We start from the raw sequence: 22,700 nt of genomic DNA, 5'->3' as shown, positions 1-22,700 counted from the left end.
GCGGGGTCTACTCTTTATTGCAGTGCGTGGGCTTCTCATTGCGGTGGCTTCTCTTGTTACGGAGCATGGGCTCTAGGCGCGCGGGCTTCAGTAGTTGTGGCACGTGGGCTCAGTAGTTGTCGTTCGCGGGCTCTAGAGCACAGGCTCAGTAGTTGTGGCGCATGGGCTTAGTTGCTCCGTGGCATGTGGAATCTTCCTGGACAAGGGCTCGAACCCGTGTCCCCTGCATTGGCAGGCGGATTCTTAAACCACTGCACCACAACCACTGCACCACCAGGGAAGTCCCGGTGTGGGCAATTTAAATCAGGCATGTAGTGGGAACATTATAAGGATCCAGAGTTTTCTTAAAGCCTTCTTTGATGGCTAACAGATAATTTGGGCATCACTTTCACAAAACTAGTGCCATTGTGTGATGATAAAAGAAACTTTAACTTTTTATTTTGAAAACATTTCAAGCTTACAGAAAAGTTGGAAGAGTAGCACAATAACTCCTACATACATACCCTTCATTCACCTTGACACCAGTTGTTAAAATTTTGCCACAAATGCTTAATTATTCTGTATTTTTTGATCAATATGCTGACCAAACAGGGAATTTCCAATCTCAGTGTTACATAAATTTAGAGAGGCAAGGCAGCTTTGCATGGTTAAGAGCATGGATGCCAGAGCCAGACTGCCTGGGTTCAAATCTTCTACCACTTAACTAGCCAAAATTGGGAAAATTGTTTAATTGCTCTATGCCTTGATCTCCTTGTTTGTAAAATAAGGACAATAATATTAACCATCTCATAGGATTGTTGTGATGATGAAGTGACTTAATACGTGCAAAATTCATAGGATGTTGCCCAGCTCATGGGAACACCTTGTGTTTGCTATTAGAATGGATACTTTAAGTGAACTCAAACATCATTTGTCTGTTGGACTAAGTTCCCTCTAAGGTGTCTTAAAACCTGAGACTCTATGGTGGATATAGATGCTTATATTACAGAATAAATGGGCATCCTGGATGGATAGGCTAACTTTTTTTCTTTAATGGGGAAAAAAGTGCCTTTAGCAATAGGCAGGTTTGGGGAGTTACATGGGTAGGGTTGTCCAAAATATGGGTGCTAGGGGAATGGGTAACCCTTAATAAAGTAAAGTAAGGTGTGAGTGAGGGAAGAGAAGCTGGTGGCAAAGCTTGAATCTCTTGCAGTAATTTCTTAGGAGACTTGGATACTTCAGGGGAAAAAACAGCAATACAAGTTTCTCCCACCTTTTTGTATCTACAAGAGACAGAACTCTAGCACCCAAGGATAAACTTCCTTTAATTTTGGCAGAGAGTGGGTTGAAAAAGCTCTGTTTGGGTTTATTATTCTTGACTTTGAACCAGATTCTTTTCCTTGCCGTCTCACTTGTCCAACCAGGATTTTGTAGGATAACGTTAGTTTTGAATGTACAGGAAACAGTTACATAGCAATGAAGGCAGTTTTTTTTTTACTATGTCTTTTCTTGAAATAAACCTCCCTTTTTTATGTTCAGGAAACATCATTTTCTATTTTCAACCTTTATTTAAACTGAGACTTGTAGAAATTTTGAGTTCATCAGTGCTTCCTGTGAGAAGTGTGCCTCTGAGAAGAAGGTCTGCTCTTCTATGTGGAAAAGCTGAACTGTGGCCCGTGGGAAATACACGTGTGTTAGATGCAGCCTTGCCTGGAAACTTGGTTTCTTCCAGCCTAAGATTTTCCTTCTTTTTTTCCTTCCCTCATACTAAATAACCCATGAAACTAGTGTTCTGAATAGTATTTAAACTTAATTTCTATTGGCACTCCGTAGCTTCCTATCATAACTCCTTCACCCAGCTCTCCATAATTTTTTTAAACCCCCATTTCCCTCTACTGATTCTCCTACATTTTCTTCTTTTCGTTTGCTTTCCCCTTTCTATTTGGTGTCTCCCTTTGTCTTTTTGCCTCCCCTGTCTTTTTTTCCCCTTAGATTGGTGGTCTTCATGGGCATCACTTTGCCTCACTAACACGTAATATGGAAGAAATTTCTTTTTTTTTTTAGATTTATTTATTCATTTATTTATTTTTGGCTGCGTTGGGTCTTCGTTGCTGCGCGCAGGCTCTCTCAAGTTGTGGCGAGTGGGGGCTACTCTTCGTTGCGGTGCACGGGCTTCTCATTGCGGTGGCTTCTCTTGTTGCGGAGCACGGGCTCTAGGCGTGTGGGCTTCAGTAGTTGTGGCACGTGGGCTGAGTAGTTGTGGCTCGTGGGCTCTAGAGCGCAGGCTCAGTAGTTGTGGCGCACGGGCTTAGTTGCTCTGCGGCATGTGGGATCTTCCCGGACCAGGGCTCGAACCCGTGTCTCCTGCATTGGCAGGCGGATTCTTAACCACTGTGCCACCAGGGAAGTCCTGGAAGAAATTTCTAGTTCTTAAAATAGAATAAATTGTACTTCATGTGGTGAAGGTACAAGTATTAGGATACTGCTTTTGGTTTATTTCAGTTAGGTCTAGATTAGGATTAATTGTTATGATTCAAGAAGATTGATTTCTTCTAGTAATTAAGATTAGGTTTTATTTTTTCGATTTTCAAATCTCATCCACATTTACTAGTTAATTACTCATTTTGGTTCAGTTGACAGTAGAGCAAAAGATACTTACTTTTCCCAAAGTAAATTGTCAATTTTGTGTGTGCTTCCCATGTTCTATATTGGAATGCGGTCTCATATTGAGAGGTCTCTTTGTGGAGTGAAAAGATTTTTGTTTTAGGGAGCTTATATTTGAAAAACCAAAATATATTCCGGTGGTTGAGGATATAAGACATTGTTATAGAAACTAAGTCAACTTCTCAGTACTTTTATCAAGGCACCTACAGTTCCCATTTCATTGCAAGTGAAGTAAATCTCATTGAAATAAAGTAGCTGGTGTATATTCAGTACACTTTTAAAAACAGAGTGGTCTATTTTAAAGGAGAAATTGGTGCCAATCTGATTTCTTTCCACTGTTTCTTTGTTGGAATGGGGGAAGTTCTGTAACCTCTCTGTTGTTCTCTTCTCTGTTGACTACTTTGTAAACCAGGGCAGAATTGGCCATTTGAATGTCTGCCCCGCTGAAGGTCAGCCAAATCTGCAGGTAAGGCTACTGGAGACCCCAACTGATGGGCCTAAGGTCACAATTAGAAAAAATGTATAGAAAGAAAAATGAAATAATACTGATTTATTTTTCTAAAATTTAACTTTTTGTTTTCATTACAAAAGTAAAACATCTTCATTCATTCATTCAAAAGAAATTTGAGAGCCTGCTGTACACCAAATAGACCTCACAGAGCTTACATTCTAGTTGGAAGAGATAGATATTAAGTAAGCAAGTAAATATATAGTAAGTCAGAGTGTGATAACGCTATTGAGGAAAAAATAAATCAGAATATGTAGGGTGGTGAATAAGAAGTGCGAGGGTGGGAGTGAGGTTGTTTAATACAGAGTGGTCAGGGAGGGCCTCACTTACAAGGTATGTTTCTCAAAGAGACTTAAAAGAAATTAGAGAGTGAAGTCACATAGATATGGGTACAAAGTGCAAAGGCCCTGAGGCTGGTTGTTACCAGCAAGCAAGAGAGATGGGGGCAGTAGACGTGTTCAGAGAGGTCCAATGGGTGTGTGTTGGAGATAAGGGGAGACACAGTATAGGACCTCCTCCTGCACTATACGGTACAAAGAAAAGTCTCCTCACCTCAGACCCCAGAGACAACAGCTGTTAACAGTTTTTTGTGTAGGCTTTGTAAGGAGTTGAGGGAACACCTGGCCCAGCCTCCATCTTTGTCCCATTGCAGAAGTTGCATGTGAGTATAGTCAGCACATAATTTGCAAAGTAGCAGAATTTGCATAGGTTGATGACCCTTGTCTTGGAGAATGATAAAAGTAAGGCAACTACTTAGAATGAGCTTGTATGTATTTGGGACGTGAGATCAAAATTTTCTTCCCTAGAGAAATCTATTTCTCCACCTTCTTTTTTTTTTTTTCTCCTCCACCTTCTTATCTACAGATTCAAATTTCTATGAATAGTAGAAGTGACAGCCTTCTTTTTGAGTAGATTGAGTTTCCTTTTGAGTACATTTGTTGATTTGGTTTATGACCAAATATTATGCCTACCCCGCTTATCTGCTGCTTTTCGTTTTGCTCATTAGACTAAAAAGCTCCTGCTTCCCCGCAGCCCTAATCATTGGGATTAAATGGCTTCAGGTACCATTTTATAGGTCACCATATCCATATTTCTGTCTTGCACATCAGGGGACATGATCAATCCTGATAACTAACTGTATGTCTCTTTTTCCTTTCTATATGTGTGTTTAAGCAGTAATGGTTGTTAAAGCATACTGCTGAACCACTTGGCCTGGTTGGCTTTGGTGGGATTGAAGAAGGAGCACCAACTGTTTAGTGATTGATGTTCTGTGGCAACCCCATAATGGAAAGTAAAAGGATATTTGATTACCAGAGTAGCTGTGTCTTGAATCACCCATTCTTACTTTCCCTCTCAAGATTTCTGGTTTAGCTAGCCTGTCCTTCAGTGAAAGAATTTCTCTGTCTCTCTCTGTTTGGAGTGTAGCCCTAGAACTTGACCTGGTTACCCTCTATTCTTCTCTTTAATTATAACTATCTAGTTGTCATTCTGTTACTTAATATCATCCTTGGGCGATGACCTCAATCAGGAAACATTTTTCCCCCTTCCATCCTCTTCTCCTTTGGTCAGGTAACTGTATATCATCTTGCAGGAAATACTCTAGGCAGTCAGGTTCCCCCAAATTTTGAAGTTGCTTTAAATAACTGCTTGAGGTGTATTACTTCAGCATTTGTAGATGTTTGCAGTTGTCTTGAAAGTATGTCTTTCAATGCCATGCTTCTTTCCTAAGTCTTCAGTGACATGCTTCTTTGTGGAAATATTTCTCTTTATGCCTCTTCTAAAAACATCTTGCTACTCACTTGCCCTTACTCAAACCAGAAGTTTAAAGTGACTTGGATAAGTGTCAGAGGTAACACTTGAATCCAGAGTTTCTGGTTACTTCTATTGTCAGCTGGGCTAAAATTATCTAGGGTCTTGAATGCTAGATTTAGGACTTCGGACTTCTTCGGGGATGGAATGTGGAACAGTCTTTGAAAATGTGGCACAACTCTTTGTTCCTTGGAGGAAAGTTAAACTGAGTCATTTAGAAAATAACTGAGTTTACAAGTTGGTACTCACATTGTCTTCACAACAGTTGCAGGTTACATGGTGGCACAGAACATTTTAGATTATTAATAACTCGTATTACTCTTAAATATGTACATACGTGACACAACATGCATGCAGTATGAAATTATTTCTTATATTGGCAACTAGATGAACATTGAATCCTAGAATTGTGTATAGTTTCATTTTTATAAAAATATTTAATAAGATTTGACTGGATTTTCATATTTTTAAATAAAAATTCCAGCTTTGTATGTTAAATTAAAAAAAAAAAAAAAGTTGGGTTGTCCAATCTGCAGTGTAAATAGGGATGTCCACCACTGTAGCAACTCAGGATTCCAAAGTGAGACAGTTCTTTCTTTTAGGTTCTGAGTCTAGAATATAGCATTTAGGATTGTGTCATTCTGGCCATTTATATATTTAAATCCATGCTTTCAAATCCAGACTGAATAATGAGCTGTCTGCTGAATAGTAAAGCAGGTCCAAAAAAATGTATTTTATAACTAATGCCCTTTTTGGGAGAGGAATGTGGTGGTCAGAAGGTTGCCTGGGATAGGTTGGTACGGTGGTTCCCAATAGCTGACTCTCAGAATCACTTCGAGGGCTTTTTGCAAACATGAATTCTGAGGCATTCCCTCTAGAAATTGAGGTATGAGGGATGGGGAGGTAGATTTGGGAGACTGTATTTTTAAAAAAGCTTCCCAGGTGATTCTGATCACTTAGGCTTGAGGACCACAAAATCTGAACATTTGAGTTAAGCTACATATCTATATGATTTCTCAGATGGGTGGTTATTTACTCAGTATAAGAAGTAGAGAAGAATAGTTCATGGTAGTAGACATGGTAAGAAGGTTGCTAATTTGAAGTTTTCTACCTCTGTATCCCGTATTGTTTTGGAATTACAGATGTCAACGCCTGATTTGGGGATTCTGCCAGCACTTAGTATGGAATTGAGGACTTGCCTCTTAGGGGGAAGGGAAACTTTTAGACCATATCTCCATTTCCCCTCTCCATTTTGAAATTGTGGAACAAATTCAGGAGAGGATGTTAACATTGAAACTCAGCTGGACAATTTGTTTAAAACTCGACAGGAAGGGCCAATGTTACTTCCTGTCTGAAAAGGAAGTGCTGGCTTCCTTCCCTTCCTCCTTGGCTAATGCTGGTCAACTTAGAATATGGGTGGGGGAGGGGCTGATCGCGTTACTACTTCAGCTGGCTGTCCGTTCCATGGGAAATAGGGTTATCATCAATGTTCCGTAGCAGAAGCATTTGCTCCCTTCTTTCCTTGCTTGAAACATGGTGATGGGTGCTGTGTGGGCTCCTGTCTACTTGCCCTTATGTGATAGCCCTGTGCTAGGTTTGGCTGTTGCAGTCCAGGAAGGCTTCCAATCTCCCAGACGTTATTTTACATTCAACCTTATACCTCCCCTGTATTCCCTGACATTTGAAAATAGATCAAGGAGTTGTAGGGAAGAAACTGAAATCCATTTGACACTGAGGGGTGGGTTGTGGAAGGGAGAACATAATTGGGCAGAGGGGAGTGTATGACAAAAGTTTCTTATTTTAAATTGAGCCAAGAAAGCATTCCTTCTAAGTGGGGCCAGTTGGCACTCTTCCTGCTATTTTAGTTCTGGCTTCTCCTTCCTACTGGCCAGTTGTATTACGTGTTTGATGTGAGTTTGAACTGTGGTCTCTGGGGTTGGGGGGAGGGAGGGTGGTGGAAACAGCTGGTGCCTTCATCAAGCTATCTCAATTATGCTGCTTTTCAGGGTGTTTAGGGGGAGGGTGGTAGAGGAATTGGATGTGTGTTAGCGGAGTCCTAGCAACTCTCAGTAGTGGGATTGGATTCTTGGGCACTCTTAATGCTATGTGGGATGTCGGCTAGTTGGAATGTAGCAAAACCTTTTCCCAATCACATTCTTTTCTCTGCCTCCCCTCCCTCCAGTTCTTTCAGCTTTGGCCCTGACTTGGAGAGAAAGGGGTATGTGGGAAGTTATATAGCAAAACAGATTCATACTTTTCCAACCATTGAGTATTCAGCTTAAGTCTTGGGCCCTTCCATTGACTTTCTCCTTACCCATTTGTTATTCCCTTGGTTGGGTTTTCTAAATGTCTGCAAGCAGCCAGAGATACAAGTAGACCAGGACTTTTTTTTTTTAATTTTTTAATTTAATTTAATTTATTTATTTATGGCTGTGTTGGGTCTTCGTTTCTGTGCGAGGGCTTTCTCTAATTGCGGCAAGTGGGGGCCCCTCTTCATCGCGGTGCGCGGGCCTCTCACTATCGCGGCCTCTCTTGTTGCGGAGCACAGGCTCCAGACGCGCAGGCTCAGTAATTGTGGCTCACGGGCCTAGTTGCTCCGCGGCATGTGGGATCTTCCCGGAGCAGGACTCGAACCCGTGTCCCCTGCATTGGCAGGCAGATTCTCAACCACTGCGCCACCAGGGAAGCCCCTAGACCAGGGCTTTTGATGAAGTTGTGCTGAATTGCGATCAGTTGGCTATACTGGTCTCCTTCCCTCCTTTCCATTGTGGGGTTTCTATATTTCTGAGTCAGCGTGCAGTTTCTGTCTCACCTACTCAATTTGAGGCAGAGAACCTGCTAAGCATCCTTTTGGAGTAGCAGTAGCAGCACTGATACGGGTGTGTCCAGTTCTGTCTGGGGTGTGTCTTTTATAACCCTCTTTTTTTTTTTTTAAGTATCTCAGAAAACTCTTCTACTCTACTATTTTTATCTGCTTTTTATATAACCATCTCACACAGTAGTACTTAATTGACTGATTTATTTGGCCTGGGCTATGAATAAGGGAGAATTGGATAAGAATACCAACAATTGTAACTAATTTTTAAAATTATTCTTGAGTGAAAAAGGGAGTTAGTCCGATTTAGTGCTAGGTAAGAGATCTGTAACTTTTTTGTGTGTGTACTTCAGTGATAGAGTTTGCAGCGGCTAGGCCCTGCTGTTAAGTTCTGTTCTAAAACGTAGTGTTGCTAAATATTCTTTTTTCTATCCAGTCCTAGAATGGCTGACTATTGTGTATATACCTGCCCCATTTCCTTCCATCTGGTTATATCATAGCCAGATATGGACTAATTCCTTCTAATTGTGCTGTTTTAGACTTATCTCCTTTTGCATCAGCATGTACTATCCGAATCAGGCTTCTGCACAGAGTACTTCTAGCAGATCCAAGAAGAAGGGGAAAGGAGTGTAGGAGAAAGGGAGGAGAAAAGATGAGAAATGATAGTGTATTACTAGTTAGTTGCCTGGAATGTCCCTCTGGTTTGAGACCTCTGTGCTGAGCCTTATACTACGCTTTATGCAAGAATTGAGCCCTGGGGGCAAAGGGTGTTGTTTTGGATTTCAAGAATCTTTGGCTAAATAGAGCTTGATCTATCTGCATCTTTGCTTCTGAAGTTTAGAGCTAACATCCAGTGGGCTTGTTTAAGATAACAGAAAAATGTATCATTTATCCCATTCTTGGTGTCAGCTGTGGACCCTTACCAGGAAGGGAGGCTTTCTCTTCTGATGAGGTTCCAAATCTACAGCCCCTGATCCACTCCAGGGGGAGCAGTGAGCAGGAAAAGCTGTTTTTGTTGTGTTGATTTTTTTGCTGCAAGCACTACTGTGCAATTCCTAGTGGGCCTCCTTTCATTCTCTAGGGAAGTAGAGAACTTTTCTCCTAGCATCTGCTGATACCTATTCTGCCTCTTTGTAGGGTGGAGTCTGCTGCCTTTGTTTGTTCTATTTGGGGCCTCTTAAAAAATCAGCTTTATGTTTGTGGGGAAAAGAGTTTGAAAGACTTTGAAAACAGTAGAAATGGGTGATAGAGAAGTTGACAGAGGATGTGTCCTAAAGTAGTTTTTCCAGGTGGGAATATTCCATTGACTGAATTCAGGTTGGTTACCAGATTGCCATGATGAAGCTTTCTATGAGATGTATCACACGTAGCTGAGCTGAGTATAATACCAGTTTTAAGATCCACAGCCTCCAAAGTGAAGAAACTAGCTAAGTAGGAATCTTGAAAATCCCCTCAGCCCCTCTGAACCCTTAGATCTTCACACAGTATCTTTCTGCTGATTCTTAAAGGCCTGAGCTTTGTCCTATGTAGTGTTGGCTTGGGGCAGGGAGGAGGGTTGTTTTCCCTGAACATGATAAGGAATTGAGCAGGGCAAAGTGGGAGCTCTGGCTGGTGATTGGTAGACAGGATGCCCTGGAATGCAGTTGGCTTGAAGCCCAGAATCCAGCACTTTGTATTTGTTTGTTTCTGGGAGACTGTGGTCTGGTGCTACTGTGACAGGAAGTGAGAAAGCTGGGAGTGGGGGAATGGAGAGGGGCGATGTCTTTGTGGTTCTCCTGTGAAATCTCTTTGTCCCTGGAGAGCAGCCCTGCTACCGGGCTCTACTGAGAAGAGAGCAGCCTTTGTGTGTCTAATGGGTCTCAGAGCATCTAGCTGCTCCGAGGGATTAGGGAGTGTGAATTCTGACTGTGGCCTTTTGCGTTTTAGCACTTGAGTTATATAAATGGCTTCGATCTCTTAGTATTGGGGATCTCACTGACTTTTATGTGTGCTACTATTATTTATATATCTCTAGGATTTAATTAAGAAAGGAATTTTAGAAGGAGATAGATGTTTATTTATATTATGTTTATTCACTGTGTATATTGCAGATACCTTGTTGAGTCTGAAAGGGATAGAGAGAAACAGGCAATGCCGGGGCCCTACATTTTAGGTCTCATCCTTCCAGTTGACATCTTACTATGTACAGAGCTGGAGAAACCTACCCATTTTTTATTTTAGTATTGAGAGGTACTGGCAATTCTCTGTTTGCGCTTAACTAGGGAATGGTTGGTAGTTTCCTAGGATTTTTTTTTCCCCCTCTGTCTAGACTGAAGTAGCACCTGTAGCACTCTCTGTCCCCGCCCCCCACCCCCTCCCGCCGCCTTTTCCTCTTGTTTTGTGTTTTCCCTGCCCTCCATTCCAGCTGTGAAACAGGCATCTCTTCTCACTTTGTGGATTGGGTGGCTGAGTCCTCAGCTTCTTGCCAGGCTGGCTAGTCCCTGAGCACACACACAAGCCGGCCTTTGATTACCCAGGAGGACAGCTGCCCTAGAGGCAGATTGCTAACATACCACTAGAACAATCCCTTCCCTCTGTTCTGATGCTGGCTAGCACAGTCTTCCCTGCTTCTAGTTCCTTCTGTTTCCCACCCCACCTCTGATCTGATCTTTGCTTTTGGTTTAGTGAGATGTCACGTTAAAAATGAGAGTAGGGATATTTGTGATTAGATTTCTTTCTTGAGCTGTGATTAGAGAATGTGGCAAGTAGCCAGATTTCTATAGCGGGCCTTTCAGTGGAAAAGTAGGTGATTGTGTACCAAGTAATACTATTACTTTTGCTCCTCTCACCTTTTCTCCTGAGTTCTTTTTCCTTTTAAAATGGGAAATCTAAGGTATTTCTCAATTCTGGCCATTCTTCTCCAGAATTGAGTGAGGTCTTGCTCTTTAAAATGAAGGCAATACCCAAAGGTCTAGGTGCTTCCACCTCATCCTTTCTCACTACCCTCCCCTCATCCCCCCAAAGTTTACTTTTGGTCACCTTCTCTATTTGAGTTAGAATAACTTTTAACCACAGGAAGCATAGAAAGTTCATACTCATTTCACTCTATCAAGGAGAAGAAACACAGACTTGGAGTAGAAGAGATGCGTTTCTAGCCCTTACTAGTTATATGATGACCTTGAGCAGGATAGTGAATACTTTTTTTAAAAAATTAATTTAATTAATTTATTTTTGGCTGCATTGGGTCTTTGTTGCTGCACACGGGCTTTCTCTAGTTGCGGCACGCGGGCTTCTCATTGCAGTGGCTTCTCTTGTTGCAGAGCACTGGCTCTAGGCACAGGGGCTTCATTAGTTGTGGCACGCAGGCTCAGTAGTTGTGGCTTGTGGGCTCTAGAGCGCAGGCTCAATAGTTGTGGCGCACGGGCTTCGTTGCTCCGCGGCATGTGGGATCTTCCCGGACCAGGGCTTGAATCTGTGTCCCCTGCATTGGCAGGTGGATTCTTAACCACTGCGCCACCAGGGAAGCCAGTACTTCTGATGCACAGTTTACTCATCTATAAAAGGGGCCAACATTGCCTCAAAGGTTGTTGGGAAGAGTATCTGTGATAATTTATAGGGGGAGGTCAGTAATTAATGACTCACAACTTTTCTCCCCCTGTAAGGTCAGATTTTCTTCTTTTAGATAGGGAGAAACATTTCCTTCAGCTATCTGCCCTGAGCTGAAATAGGACCTTCATATTTCCTATGATTTCTTCATCGACTCACACCTTCTCTCTCTGGCTTGTCTCAAAAGGGAGGCATACTCTAAACCTAATGGAAGGGGTGTCTTGTTGCTCTTTTCAGGGCTCAGGGCTTTCTTAGGAAGCTGGACTGTAAATATGATTCAGTTACATGCTTTCAGCTTTTCCAAGTCATCTTCAAATGATGGGCAGAGAGATGGTGGGAATGCCAGAGATAGAAAGTTAGGAGGTTTGATGAGAAGCTGTCACTTTAAAAAAGAACTGGGAGCTCAAACAGTGGGGTGGCCTCTAGTAAACCTTAAGGTTAAGCTTTTTTTCCATGAATTTTTTTTCCTCTAGCCTAGGGTAGGGAAGAGTGTAAGGTGTCCTAGTTAATTTTAGGATTTCTCTTTTATGACACAGGAGTTAAACAATACTGTTCCATTTTGACTAGACTTTTTCTAATTTCCCATTGTATACCTGACCTCCTCTCTTTTCCCCTCGTTTTGTAGAATGGAGAAAGGCATTTGGCCTCTCCCCTTCCTCCAGTCTGACACCTCCCTCTGTTTTTTTGCCCCTCCTTCTTATCTTTGTTTCCTTATTGGCCTCTCTCTAAAGCTCTGCTTTCTCCTTATAAGGCTGCGTGAGGTGCCTTTGGCAGGGTTGCAACAGGGATACAGGTAAGTAACTTGATGTGTCTCAGACTCTCAGGATTGAGAGAAAATTCAGTGTTATCTGTCCCAGTGGAAGGCCTTGGAGAGGCACGTGGGTGGTGGGGGAGGAGAAGGAGGTGGCCTGGCCTGAGAGATCAGAAGGACTTGTTAGACCAGTCCTGTGTGTGTGTCATACACGCTCCAGAGAGAAGCAGGTTTTGTTTCTTTCCATACCCTTTCAGTCCTGGGCCCCCTCACGAGCCGAGAGCCACACCCTTCCTTTGCTTCAAAGCCAGTCTAACATTTAGACATTTTAGTATCTTATGGTTTGGGGGGTTCCCAGAATACTTGGGAGGGGAAAAGAGAGCAAGAAGAATGTTCCATCTGGTTTCTGAATTTAGGGTCAAGATGGTGGAGGTGATTTTTTTTTTTTTTTTTCCTTTTAAAGTCACAGTAAAAACTTTAAATCCTGACAGGTAACTAGAATGTTTAAGGTGTCCTAGTGACCTGTAGAGATTGCTAGCTCAGCTGCCTTTTAACAAGGAGTATTTCTTTAAAAAAAGAAAACCAACACAAACCTTTCATATATTTATTTTCCCTGAAACTCCAGTGAGATAGAATGATCACTTTTTCCTAAGAGGAGGGTGATTTGCCAGAGACTCCCTTAATTCATCAGATTTGTGTTGGACACAGTGAGACCTAGTCCTTACTTGTAAAACTGAGACTCCTTCATTCAGCCTTTTGAGTGCTCTTAAGTGGAGAAGCTGAGCCTAGCATAAAGCAGATCCCCAGGGAAGCACAGAAACTGCTAAACACCTAAGACAATGCCATTTCTGGAATGTCAGTTTTGTAATTCTGAGAAGTGCCCAGTTGACATGAGATTGTGAAGCGAGCAGAGTCCTTTCTCCATCTTATTTCAAGTCACTTTCAGAGACTTGGGGTTAGTGTGGGAGTGAGTCTTTCCAGCAGGGAGAAATATGAGAATTGTTCTGACTGAGCTTTGAATTGTTCTAAGCTTTGGATGGTGGAACATCAAGTGGTGGGTGGAGTACTAAGACTTTGGACTTTGGTATAAGCACTCTGTGATAAGAAGCCATAGAAAAACTATTGACAAAATATGTTCCTTTTGATTTAAAAATAAGGTGCCAATTTTCTCTGTTTGTGGTTGAACAGCATTAATTGCTTTGAACTTGGGGCAAATGCCAGTTAAGGCAAATAAATGCCTTTTAGGTGTTTGGAAGACCTACCTTTTTTGGTTTGAATGTTATGTAATACAGTTCTGTAGTGTTACAGGTGCTATATTTTATTGATTGGTGTTCTTCAATAGAAGACTCAGTGTGCTTTTTAAAAAAGCAGTTTGAAATCCCTAGGGTGATGTAGAAGAGGAATTTTGCTTATCATTGCATTTAGAGGGAAGGGATAACTTTATGACATTGGTTTTGATTTCATAATGAAGAAATAGGAAGAAGGGAAGAGGGCTGCATTTGGACCTGGCTCTACAGAAGATAACAGTTCTTTCCTAAGAACCCAAAGACTGTTTTACGGGGTTTAGAGTTCTCCATCTGAAGACAAATAATTTTTCTGCTTTCCACAGAGGTTTATATGCCTGATTCTGGTCATCTCTTTGGATATACTTACCTGAAGTGCATGGAGGTGGGAGAGAGGTTCAGAGTTACCCAGCCTATAGTTTTACATATATTAGCCCATTAAAGCTAAACTCTGAAAAGTAATAAAAAGTAAAGCTTACAGGGGTTATTTATAACTTCTCCAAGGTCTCACAATTTGTTTTTGGCGGAGCCAGGACTTGAACTCCGGGTCTTTTGACCCCTGGCCTGGAGTTTAATTTTTTTTTTTTTTTCCCTTTAAGAGTGTGAAGGATTCCTGTAGTTTACAGAGCTACAGTAAGTGGGAGAGGGGAACATGTGGAGACGTGTGGTTTATTCAAAAGCCCTAACAACACGACCAAAACCCTAGTCTCTTGTGTTAACTATTTGTAATAGTATTGTATTGGTAGCAGTAGCTTTCTGTGCGTCAAGACATTTTCTAAGTACTTTCCATGGATTGTCTCGTTTAATCCTCACAACCACCCTATGTATTTTATTTTTCCCATTTTACAGAAAAGAAACCTGAGGATTAGAGAGATTTGCCCAAAGTCATATAGCTAAGAAGCAATGGAGCTGGGATTTGAACGCAGTCAGTGTGATTCCAAAGTTTATGTTCTTAACCTCTAAAAATTATAATTTCAAATTATATTTCTATGGCCAATTTACAGTAGAACAAGTCATTGTGGGGATTGTGCTATTGGCAAGTGACCTTCTTCTTTTCCCCTTTTACCTGGTTGGCATTGTCAAGCTGTTTGGTCTTTCTGGGTATTTGATTTAATTCAACTTCTTCTGGTTCAGAATTCTTACAGAAGAGATTGAATATTTACTGTTGTCATTGCTTGAATGTGGGAGCTTTGTTGTAGACTCGTAGGTCTGTAGGACCTATGGCTTGTTAAGAGTAAAACCAGGGCTTCCCTGGTGGCGCAGTGGTTAAGAATCCACCTGCCAATGCAGGGGACACAGGTTCGATCCCTGGTCCGGGAAGATCCCACATGCCGTGGAGCAACTAAGCCCCTGTGCCACAACTACTGAGCCTGCACTCTAGAGCCTGTGAGCCACAGCTGCCGAGCCCTCGTGCCACAACTACTGAAGCCCGCACGCCGCAACTACTGAAGCCTGTACGCCGCAACTACTGAAGCCCATGCGCCTAGAGCCCATGCTCTGCAACAGGAGAAGCCACCGCAACGAGAAGCCTGCGCACCGCAGCAAAGAGTAGCCCCTGCTCATCGCAACTAGAGAAAGCCTGCGCATAGCAACGAAGACCCAAACGCAGCCAAAAATAAAAAATAAATAAAATAAATTTATTTTAATAAAAAAAGAGTAAAACCAGTTACTCTGAGAAAATCTAGTGTTAGGGGAATTGCAAGGTTCACTTGTTCACTTTGCTCCTCTCCCCCACTTTGGCAATTCCTTGATCATCATTTTTAATTTTTTTTATTTTTTGGCTGTGCAGCTCGGCTTGCGGGATCTTAGTTCCCTGACCAGGGATTGAACCCGGGACCATGACAGTGAAAGCCCCAAGTCCTAACCACTGGACCACCAGGGAATTCCCAATGAACTTTTTTTAAGTGAGAACAAGTGTATCCATTGAAAATAATAAGTGGCCAACCTGTAAAGATGTTGGCCTGTAGTCTTAAGGCTTTCCTGATTCTAACTGCCAAAATCAGTTAATAGTTTGCAGATTCTGGTCTATAGTATGATTTTCTTATGATGTGTATGTTTGGCATGGAGAAGACTCAAGTCTCTGAGTTGTGAGGTGGTGTACTATATATCTTGCCTAACTGCTTCGTTCTCTTCCCCCACATATGCTTGCTTTTTCCTCCCATTTATTTCTTTTCTCCCACTTATTTCTTATTTGTAGACATTATGGATAACCCTTTAACCTAAAGATAAATGGAAACTTTTTCTTTTCCCTTTTTCCTGTGATGTTTGGGTAGAAAGCTCTTAAGAGTTGTAAGAGAGAGGTGCTGGACTGTCCATTTTATATTGGACTTAAGTTCAAAATTTGCCATTAACTGAGACCTTGGGTAATTTCTACACCTATAGCCTGTTTTCTCATTTGCAGTAAACTTCCATAGAGTTGCTGTAAGGATTGCCAGGATAATAAATGTAAAACATTCAGTAATTGCTAGTTCTTTTCACCCTCCTTTTCTCCTTAGTAATAAACTGCTAAGGCCTCAAATAGGGAATCGAGAGCTCATTATAGCAGATGTGTAATTCTGTGATAAATGCCAGGCACTTAGAAAAGCACCCTGTGTCCCAGGAACACTGGTCTAGGTGGGACCTCCCTCCTAGTAAATAGTGTTGGAGTAGGGAAACCAGCTCATCCACTCCTTAGAACCCAGTTATGCACTTGATCCAGTTAATTTTGTCTACTAGTTCACAAAATAGTTTTGGGCTGAGGCATTACTATTAAGTAATGTAATTGGAAGATAGAAACTAACTCTTGAAACAACTTAATACCTCACATTTGTATAGCATTGAATTCTCAGCCGATCCTCACAGCAACTGAGTTAGACGGGGCTGGTGGTATTGGCATCTTACAGATGAGAACGTGGCGGTGACTTACTGCCGTTGTTGGCTAGTGGCAGAGCCAGGACTGGGACCTGTCTTCTGAGTCCAGTTCTGTCCTACAGAGCTCTGCTTCTGCCCTCTTTAAGGCAGAAAATTGCCCCCATGCTGTTAAGCCTAGGAATCTGATCTTCTTTTTCTTAACTTTTCTGCCGCCTTCTCCAAATTAGAGCCAGGTGGTCAGCTTTTAAAGCCACGAAGATGGGAGAAGCTGATGTTTTTCCAGATATTGCTTCCCGACCTAGAGCCCTAGGTAGAGGCCCTGCTACCCTTCCTAACTCCCTGTATTGTATTAGCTAAAGCTGTGGGGGCAGAAAGTGGCAATTTTATGGAAGGGTGACAGTTTCTCTGTGCAACAGGGAGTGTTGGCACTGTATGCCTGATAGTAGTGGTAGTTTGGTCTTTTATTAACAAAGAAGATTACAGGGCGGAGACTGCCAGAGTGCTAACTACAGTTCGGACAGACCCTGTTGAAACCCAGAACTGGAAGAATCTCCCCAGCTCAGGGTCCTCTTGCTGTGGAAGGTTCCTAGGTCATTGTACATAGCAGATGAGGGCAAGTGCAAATGAAGTAATAGAGATGAAAAGGGAGCAACATTAAAAAAAAAATAAGGCTACTTATTAAAGACCTTTGAGTGGCCTGTTGGAATGTAGGGTGGGAATTGAGAAAGTGACAATGGGCTTTGGACCTAAAGGAAGAACAGGAGTTGATAAGTGACTGCAGGAGCCCAGAGCCTGGGTAGGAGGACTTTGGAAAAAAGACTGCCACATTCTTGGATTTAGATCCACTGGAAGGAGTCTTGGTGATGGAGAATTAATTAAGGAGTTTATTGGGCACCTATTTATCAATTCCTCTGGGTACTCTTGCTTGCTGAATACTGCACATACTCTAAAGCAAACAGGCCCAAGCGATTGTGCTTGGTAGGGCTCTGGGGAGCGTGGGAAAGGGAACTGAAGCAAAAGGCTTAGCCTAGGCTAGTCCCCACATGTCTTCCCCACGACGACTATTGCATTGGTTTCTCAATATCTTTATGGGCATGCTGGGACTGGGCTTTGAGGTTTCTGCCTTAGGGGTGGGAAGGAGGGGGAAGGGCATTCCAACAGCAATTTTTTTTTTCCTTCCCAATTTGGTTGCTGGGAACAGGGGGTAAGTGAATTTATATCCATATTATGACCTGCTCCTGGTTCTCTACAGAAATACATGTAGAGGAACTCTGATATGACAGTGGAATCCAGGTTTTAATGAAAACTACAACCAAGGTCCAAGTATTTGAAAACAGAGCAAAGTCCAAAGGGCATTTGTCACATTAAGCAATTCCAAGTCATATTTTAAATTACTCCCTTCCATTCCCAGATTGTTTTTTTCCCAACACCTGCCCTTGCTGCTCCTTTTTTTTTTTAAATGTATTAGGTATATTTTATTTTCCTCTCATTCCTATTTTTCCTCCAAATATTTCTACAGCTCTCTTCTTCCTGCTTCCTCCTTGCTGTGGTGGCTGGGATGCTTCTCCCATGATATTTTGAATCTAGACTGGGCTGTTCTCTGTTAAACCAATCAGTTACGACCTTCTCTTAACAGGTGTGTATGTAAATATGTTTATTAAGAATAAAAAAAAATTTAAGTGCCTTTTTTCTGGAGGGGTTGAGGAGAGGGTGGGGAATAGGGGAGAGGGTTTATTCTAAAACCTGCCTTTCAACATGGTATATCTTGGACTGACCAGAAAGTCTCTTATAGCCAAGTTATAAGAGAGAAACCCTACTAAGTCCAACAGTATGACTACAATGCCCCTCCACTTACTAGCCAACTTGCAGTTTATGTAATAGGGTATGGGGAACTCTTCGCTTCTGAATATCATTTATTGTGGAAGTGGTACACGTAAACCCTGTAGATTCTTGGATATTTACCCTTAGTTGGAATATGTAAAGAGGTAAAAATGTAGCCTGTTCAGAGCTTTCCGCAGGATTAACAGAGATGTAGGAAGTTCCAGCTATTTATTGAAGGTTAGAATACGAACTACTTCAAGGGTTAACTTTGTAACTTAATATAATGCTCCTTTTCCTACTCCACAAAGAGATGTGAAGGTCACTGAAAATATTGCCTTTTTGCACATAGACTTTTTTATTCTGTTGCTTTCTTGCCTCTGTTAGCCAAGGCACACATTCTGCCCTCAATATTGTAGTATAGTTTTTAAAAGCAGAAAAGTCCCTTTATAAATGTATTCAATTTGAGGGCCTTAGTTTTCCTGCCTTTGATGGTGGGAATTCTTTTTACTGCATCCATTTCTTATCGGCATTTTAATTTAGCATATTCATTTAGTATATTTTGCCACCACTCCAGCAATTTCAGTGTTCAGATTTGGGAGAGGTTAAGTAAGATCTGTACTGCCCCCTTATCTCAGAGGTGGCTTGCCCCTGCAGGACAGTGTGTGCTTGTCTATACTGTGGAGTTACATCTTTCATTGAGTTGATGCCAGCAAATTTTTCCAGGGGAGAATAACCTAATTTTAAACTCATGTCATGACTACAGCCCTTAGGCACATTCTCTCTTGGATCTAGTTGCACTTTTCCTTTCAATAGTTATTTCTGGTGGGGTGTTAAAGAGGGTAATGGGCAAAGGATCCTGCTTGAACAGACACACTGGTGGTGGGTCCAAGCTTGGTGGTGGCTCTCTTTCTGCGCTGCAGTAAAACCACGAGAGGGCATCTTTGGCTCTGGGATTAATAATTCATCTGTCTTCTCTGACCTGTGACCTTTTCTCTCCTCTCTCTTACCTTTTCCCGGTAGTGTGAAGTGAGGGGGGCCTTCTCCCTCCTTCCTCCTCCCCCTGTGATCCACCTTCCCTTTTTACCCTGCCCTGCGGCGGCTCTGCCCCTTACCTTCATGGACGACTCAGAGGTGGAGTCGACCGCCAGCATCTTGGCCTCTGTGAAGGAACAAGAGGCCCAGTTTGAGAAGCTGACCCGGGCGCTGGAGGAGGAACGGCGCCACGTCTCGGCGCAACTGGAACGCGTCCGGGTCTCACCACAAGATGCCAACCCGCTCATGGCCAACGGCACCCTCACCCGCCGGCATCAGGTAACCCCTCTCTCCATCAGACCTGCAGGTAGGACTTTGGCATGGTCATAGAGAGACTATGATCCTTCTTGGGAAACTACTCTCCTCGTGGTTATGGGCTGTCCAGTGCCCATGCCTCATGATAACCTTTACAGGGGTGATAAATACTGATTAAGAGATAGGGAATATTGCTGCTGTGCTGAGTTGGGTGGACTTATCTCTAGAAGCATCCATCTGACTTCTTGTTTGCTGGAGTGGGGTTTCTGGGTTGGGATGCAGTTCTAGTAATGGCAGATCATATAATTTGAAGCTGTACTCAGGTTACTTGTTTTTTTTCTTGTGTGTCCCCCACCCGCCCATATCAGAAATTCAGGAAATTAAATGCCTGCTTAGTGGTTGGGGAAGTTGGGCATCTTGTATTCTCCCTCAGAGAACAGTTTGCTCAGAAGGTGTGGCAATGTTCATCAGTTGTGTACTCCTGCTCCATACTCTTTTTGTTGGCTGTGCAAATCACTTCGTGGAGGAAGGGGTCACTGTTAATTCTTTTGGTCAGAGTTGGAGAGGGAGCATCGTGCTGCTGTCTAACCCAGATAACCAACCACAGGAGCCAGTGGTCTCTGGGTTGGCTGACTCTGATGTGACTTGGGAGAGTTGGTGTTAGAAATGAGAAGTATCTTGTGTTTCCTATGGTTTCTGTAGTCTGACTTCGCTGTGATGTAATCTGTCTGAGGTTTTGTGTGTGTGTGTGTTTGTGTGTGTGTGTGTGTGTGTGTGTGTAGTAGGCATTGCCTGATAGCCTTCATTTTAAGAGATCTCTGATGGGAACTAAGAACAGTGCTCATGCTCCAATAAGTCCTTTCATTGATTACTTACTTATTTTTTAAGATGGAGAAGGTCCCTCATGCTAAGGAGCATGTTGAGTGAGAGGATATAATTCCAATTGGGGATGATCAGGAATTTGGAAGCAGTGTGTTTGCGGTGTTCCTAGGATTTTTATAGGAACAAGAATAGAGGGTTAGGGTTGAGGGAGGGGTATGTATGGAAAAGGAGAGCAGGACTGCTCAGCCTTGGCGGTGGTGGGGAATTCCAGGACTTAGTACATGGATTCTCTCTCTCTCTCTTTCTCTTTTATTTTTAACTTCTGCTCAGCAATGAAACCACACCCTTCCTTCTTCCTGAAAGTAATGTTTAACTTCCTTTCCCTACAGCACTACACTCCCTATGTAATGGGAGTAGGGTGGGGGAAGAGTCTCCCAAGGTGGCTGAATCTCACTGTATTCTTTTTGAAGGAGAGTAGTCAAATGTATTTTTACGTAGTATAATGTTATTAGATTATTTCCTGCTGTTTAAGACAGAGCAACTTACGAATGACATTTTTTAACGTGTTCTGTGGCTCTAATAATTGGTGATGAAGATACTGAGACATCTGCTTGAGGGGAGTTGAGATACTTGTTTTCTTTCTACTTGGAAAGAGAAACTCATATTTCTTGCCTCTTTCTTTAAAAAGTTTCCTGGTATGGGAGTTTCCAGTGGTTGTAGAGCATGAAGATGCATGAAACAATAAAGAAGGCTTTTGGAAACCCCCCAACCTAGGCTTTCCAAGTTTCCTTATGTTCTTATGGCTTTCCAAAAAGATTTCGTGGGGAACTTATCTGAGTCTCTGCTATTTATTCAGAAAATAGGTTTTGCATACCTATTATGTGCCAGGCACTGATCAAGGCACTAGGGAGACAGTGAACAAAACTGACCAAAAACAAAACACACAATAAACCTCTGCCCTCATAGAGCTTACGTTCCTATGTTCCAGAGACCCAGTCTGCCAGAGTTCTAGGCCCGGTTCCAATTTTGAGGTGTTAAGTCTAAGGAGTGATGTGCTTCTTTTATCTGTACTGACAGAAGGACTCCAGGCCACAAATGTCTTCTTGAAAGGCCTTTTCCTGTTTGGAAAAAAAATCATTTGTGTTTGATAGAGCAAAAGAAGGCCACAAAATGAATTGTCTTCTTGTGGGCTATGTTTCAGAACGGCCGGTTTGTGGGCGATGTTGACCTTGAGCGACAGAAATTTTCAGATCTAAAACTCAACGGACCCCAGGTAATTCTTTTGGCTCAAGGTCTGGGTTGCTTATTCATATCTTTCTTACTTCCTCAGCTTAAGAGCATATTGGTGTCTTCTAAAGTGCCTGGCACATTGTAAGCTCCCGTTAGTTTCTTTCATTTAGGAAAATTAAAAAATGGAGTTTCAAAGTATAAATGTAGGTTGTTTTTTTTTTTTAATTGTACTCACATAATTTTTCTTTTTTTTTTTTTTTTAACAGAAAAGAAAAAGGCGTGGAAAAATGCTGAACATTAGGAATTATTTTTTTTTTTTTAGTTATTTCTGAGATATACATTTTAAAGTAATAACTAGAATTACGACTTATAACATTATACCAGAACATATAAGATTTTTAGAAATTTCACGTAATGTCTGAAACATTTATATTAACATATTTCCATACAAATAACCCAATGAAAGTTTAGTATTAGTTGTTTTGTTTGTTTTTTTATACTGCAGGTTCTTATTAGTCATCAATTTTATACACTATAAATGTAGTTTTATTTTGGAATTAATTGTAATGACCATTGATCCAGTATTTGATCTCTCAATTACTGCATCCCTTTTCTAGAATGGGCATGGTTCTACTTTGCAGAAAACCATGCCTAAAATCTGGCTGATCTTGAGCCTTAGGCATATCTGAAGAATAGCATAGAGCTATTCAGAAGATAGCTCTTATTGGGATTTTCTGGTTCATCTTAAAAGTTCTTATTGGGTGAACTTTTTTTTGAAGGATCCCTCAGATGTAGATGTAGCTGCAGTTTAACACAGTTCATATTCACTTAGATGACTAGAACTGGGAAGTTATATCTGCTGTCTCTGTCACTTGGGTGTTGATGTAGCGACAGTTAACTCAGTTCCTGTTTGTTAAATGACTAGAACTGGGAAATTATGTCTTCTGCCCTTTTGTACAAATTCAAAAGTGGGGACAGGCACCCCACTAAAAATCCTGGGGCCCATAGAAGATGCAGTGTCTTTAGGGAGACAGTGCCTCTGATTGGGATGGATTGTTAGTATATATGGCTTAATAATAGCTCTTTCTTTTTTCTCTTTTCCATGTAGGATCACAGTCACCTTTTGTATAGCACCATCCCCAGGATGCAGGAGCCAGGGCAGATTGTGGAGACCTACACGGAGGAGGACCCTGAGGGAGCCATGTCTGTTGTCTCTGTGGAGACCTCGGATGATGGAACCACTCGGCGCACAGAGACCACAGTAAGCTAAGACTTGTGTAAGGTCTGGGATGATGG

At 42.0% G+C, this 22,700-nt stretch overlaps 1 protein-coding gene across 10 annotated transcripts in view; it reads left to right on the top strand.

Annotated features, from left to right (window-relative positions):
• The window catches only part of CTNND1 (catenin delta 1), a 51,986-nt gene that overhangs the window by 9,985 nt on the left and 19,301 nt on the right, over positions 1-22,700 (top strand). For 4 of the 10 annotated variants that reach the window (XM_082341110.1, XM_082341114.1, XM_082341109.1 and 1 more), the window contains exons 2-5: positions 17,764-17,880; positions 19,086-19,376; positions 21,376-21,447; positions 22,513-22,665. In XM_082341110.1, coding sequence (XP_082197236.1) covers positions 19,182-19,376; positions 21,376-21,447; positions 22,513-22,665 — 420 coding nt within the window. In that variant the 5' untranslated portion in view covers positions 17,764-17,880; positions 19,086-19,181. Of the gene's footprint in view, positions 1-17,763; positions 17,881-19,085; positions 19,377-21,375; positions 21,448-22,512; positions 22,666-22,700 lie in introns of those variants that run through there. The other 6 variants (XM_082341115.1, XM_082341113.1, XM_082341111.1 and 3 more) reach the window with 6 other exon arrangements.

The sequence above is a fragment of the Balaenoptera borealis genome, assembly GCF_965194805.1.
Source record: "Balaenoptera borealis genome assembly, chromosome: 11".
Lineage (NCBI taxonomy): Eukaryota > Metazoa > Chordata > Mammalia > Artiodactyla > Balaenopteridae > Balaenoptera > Balaenoptera borealis.
The sequence above is the reverse complement of the archived record's forward strand: the minus strand, read 5'-3'. Positions and strand labels throughout refer to the sequence as shown.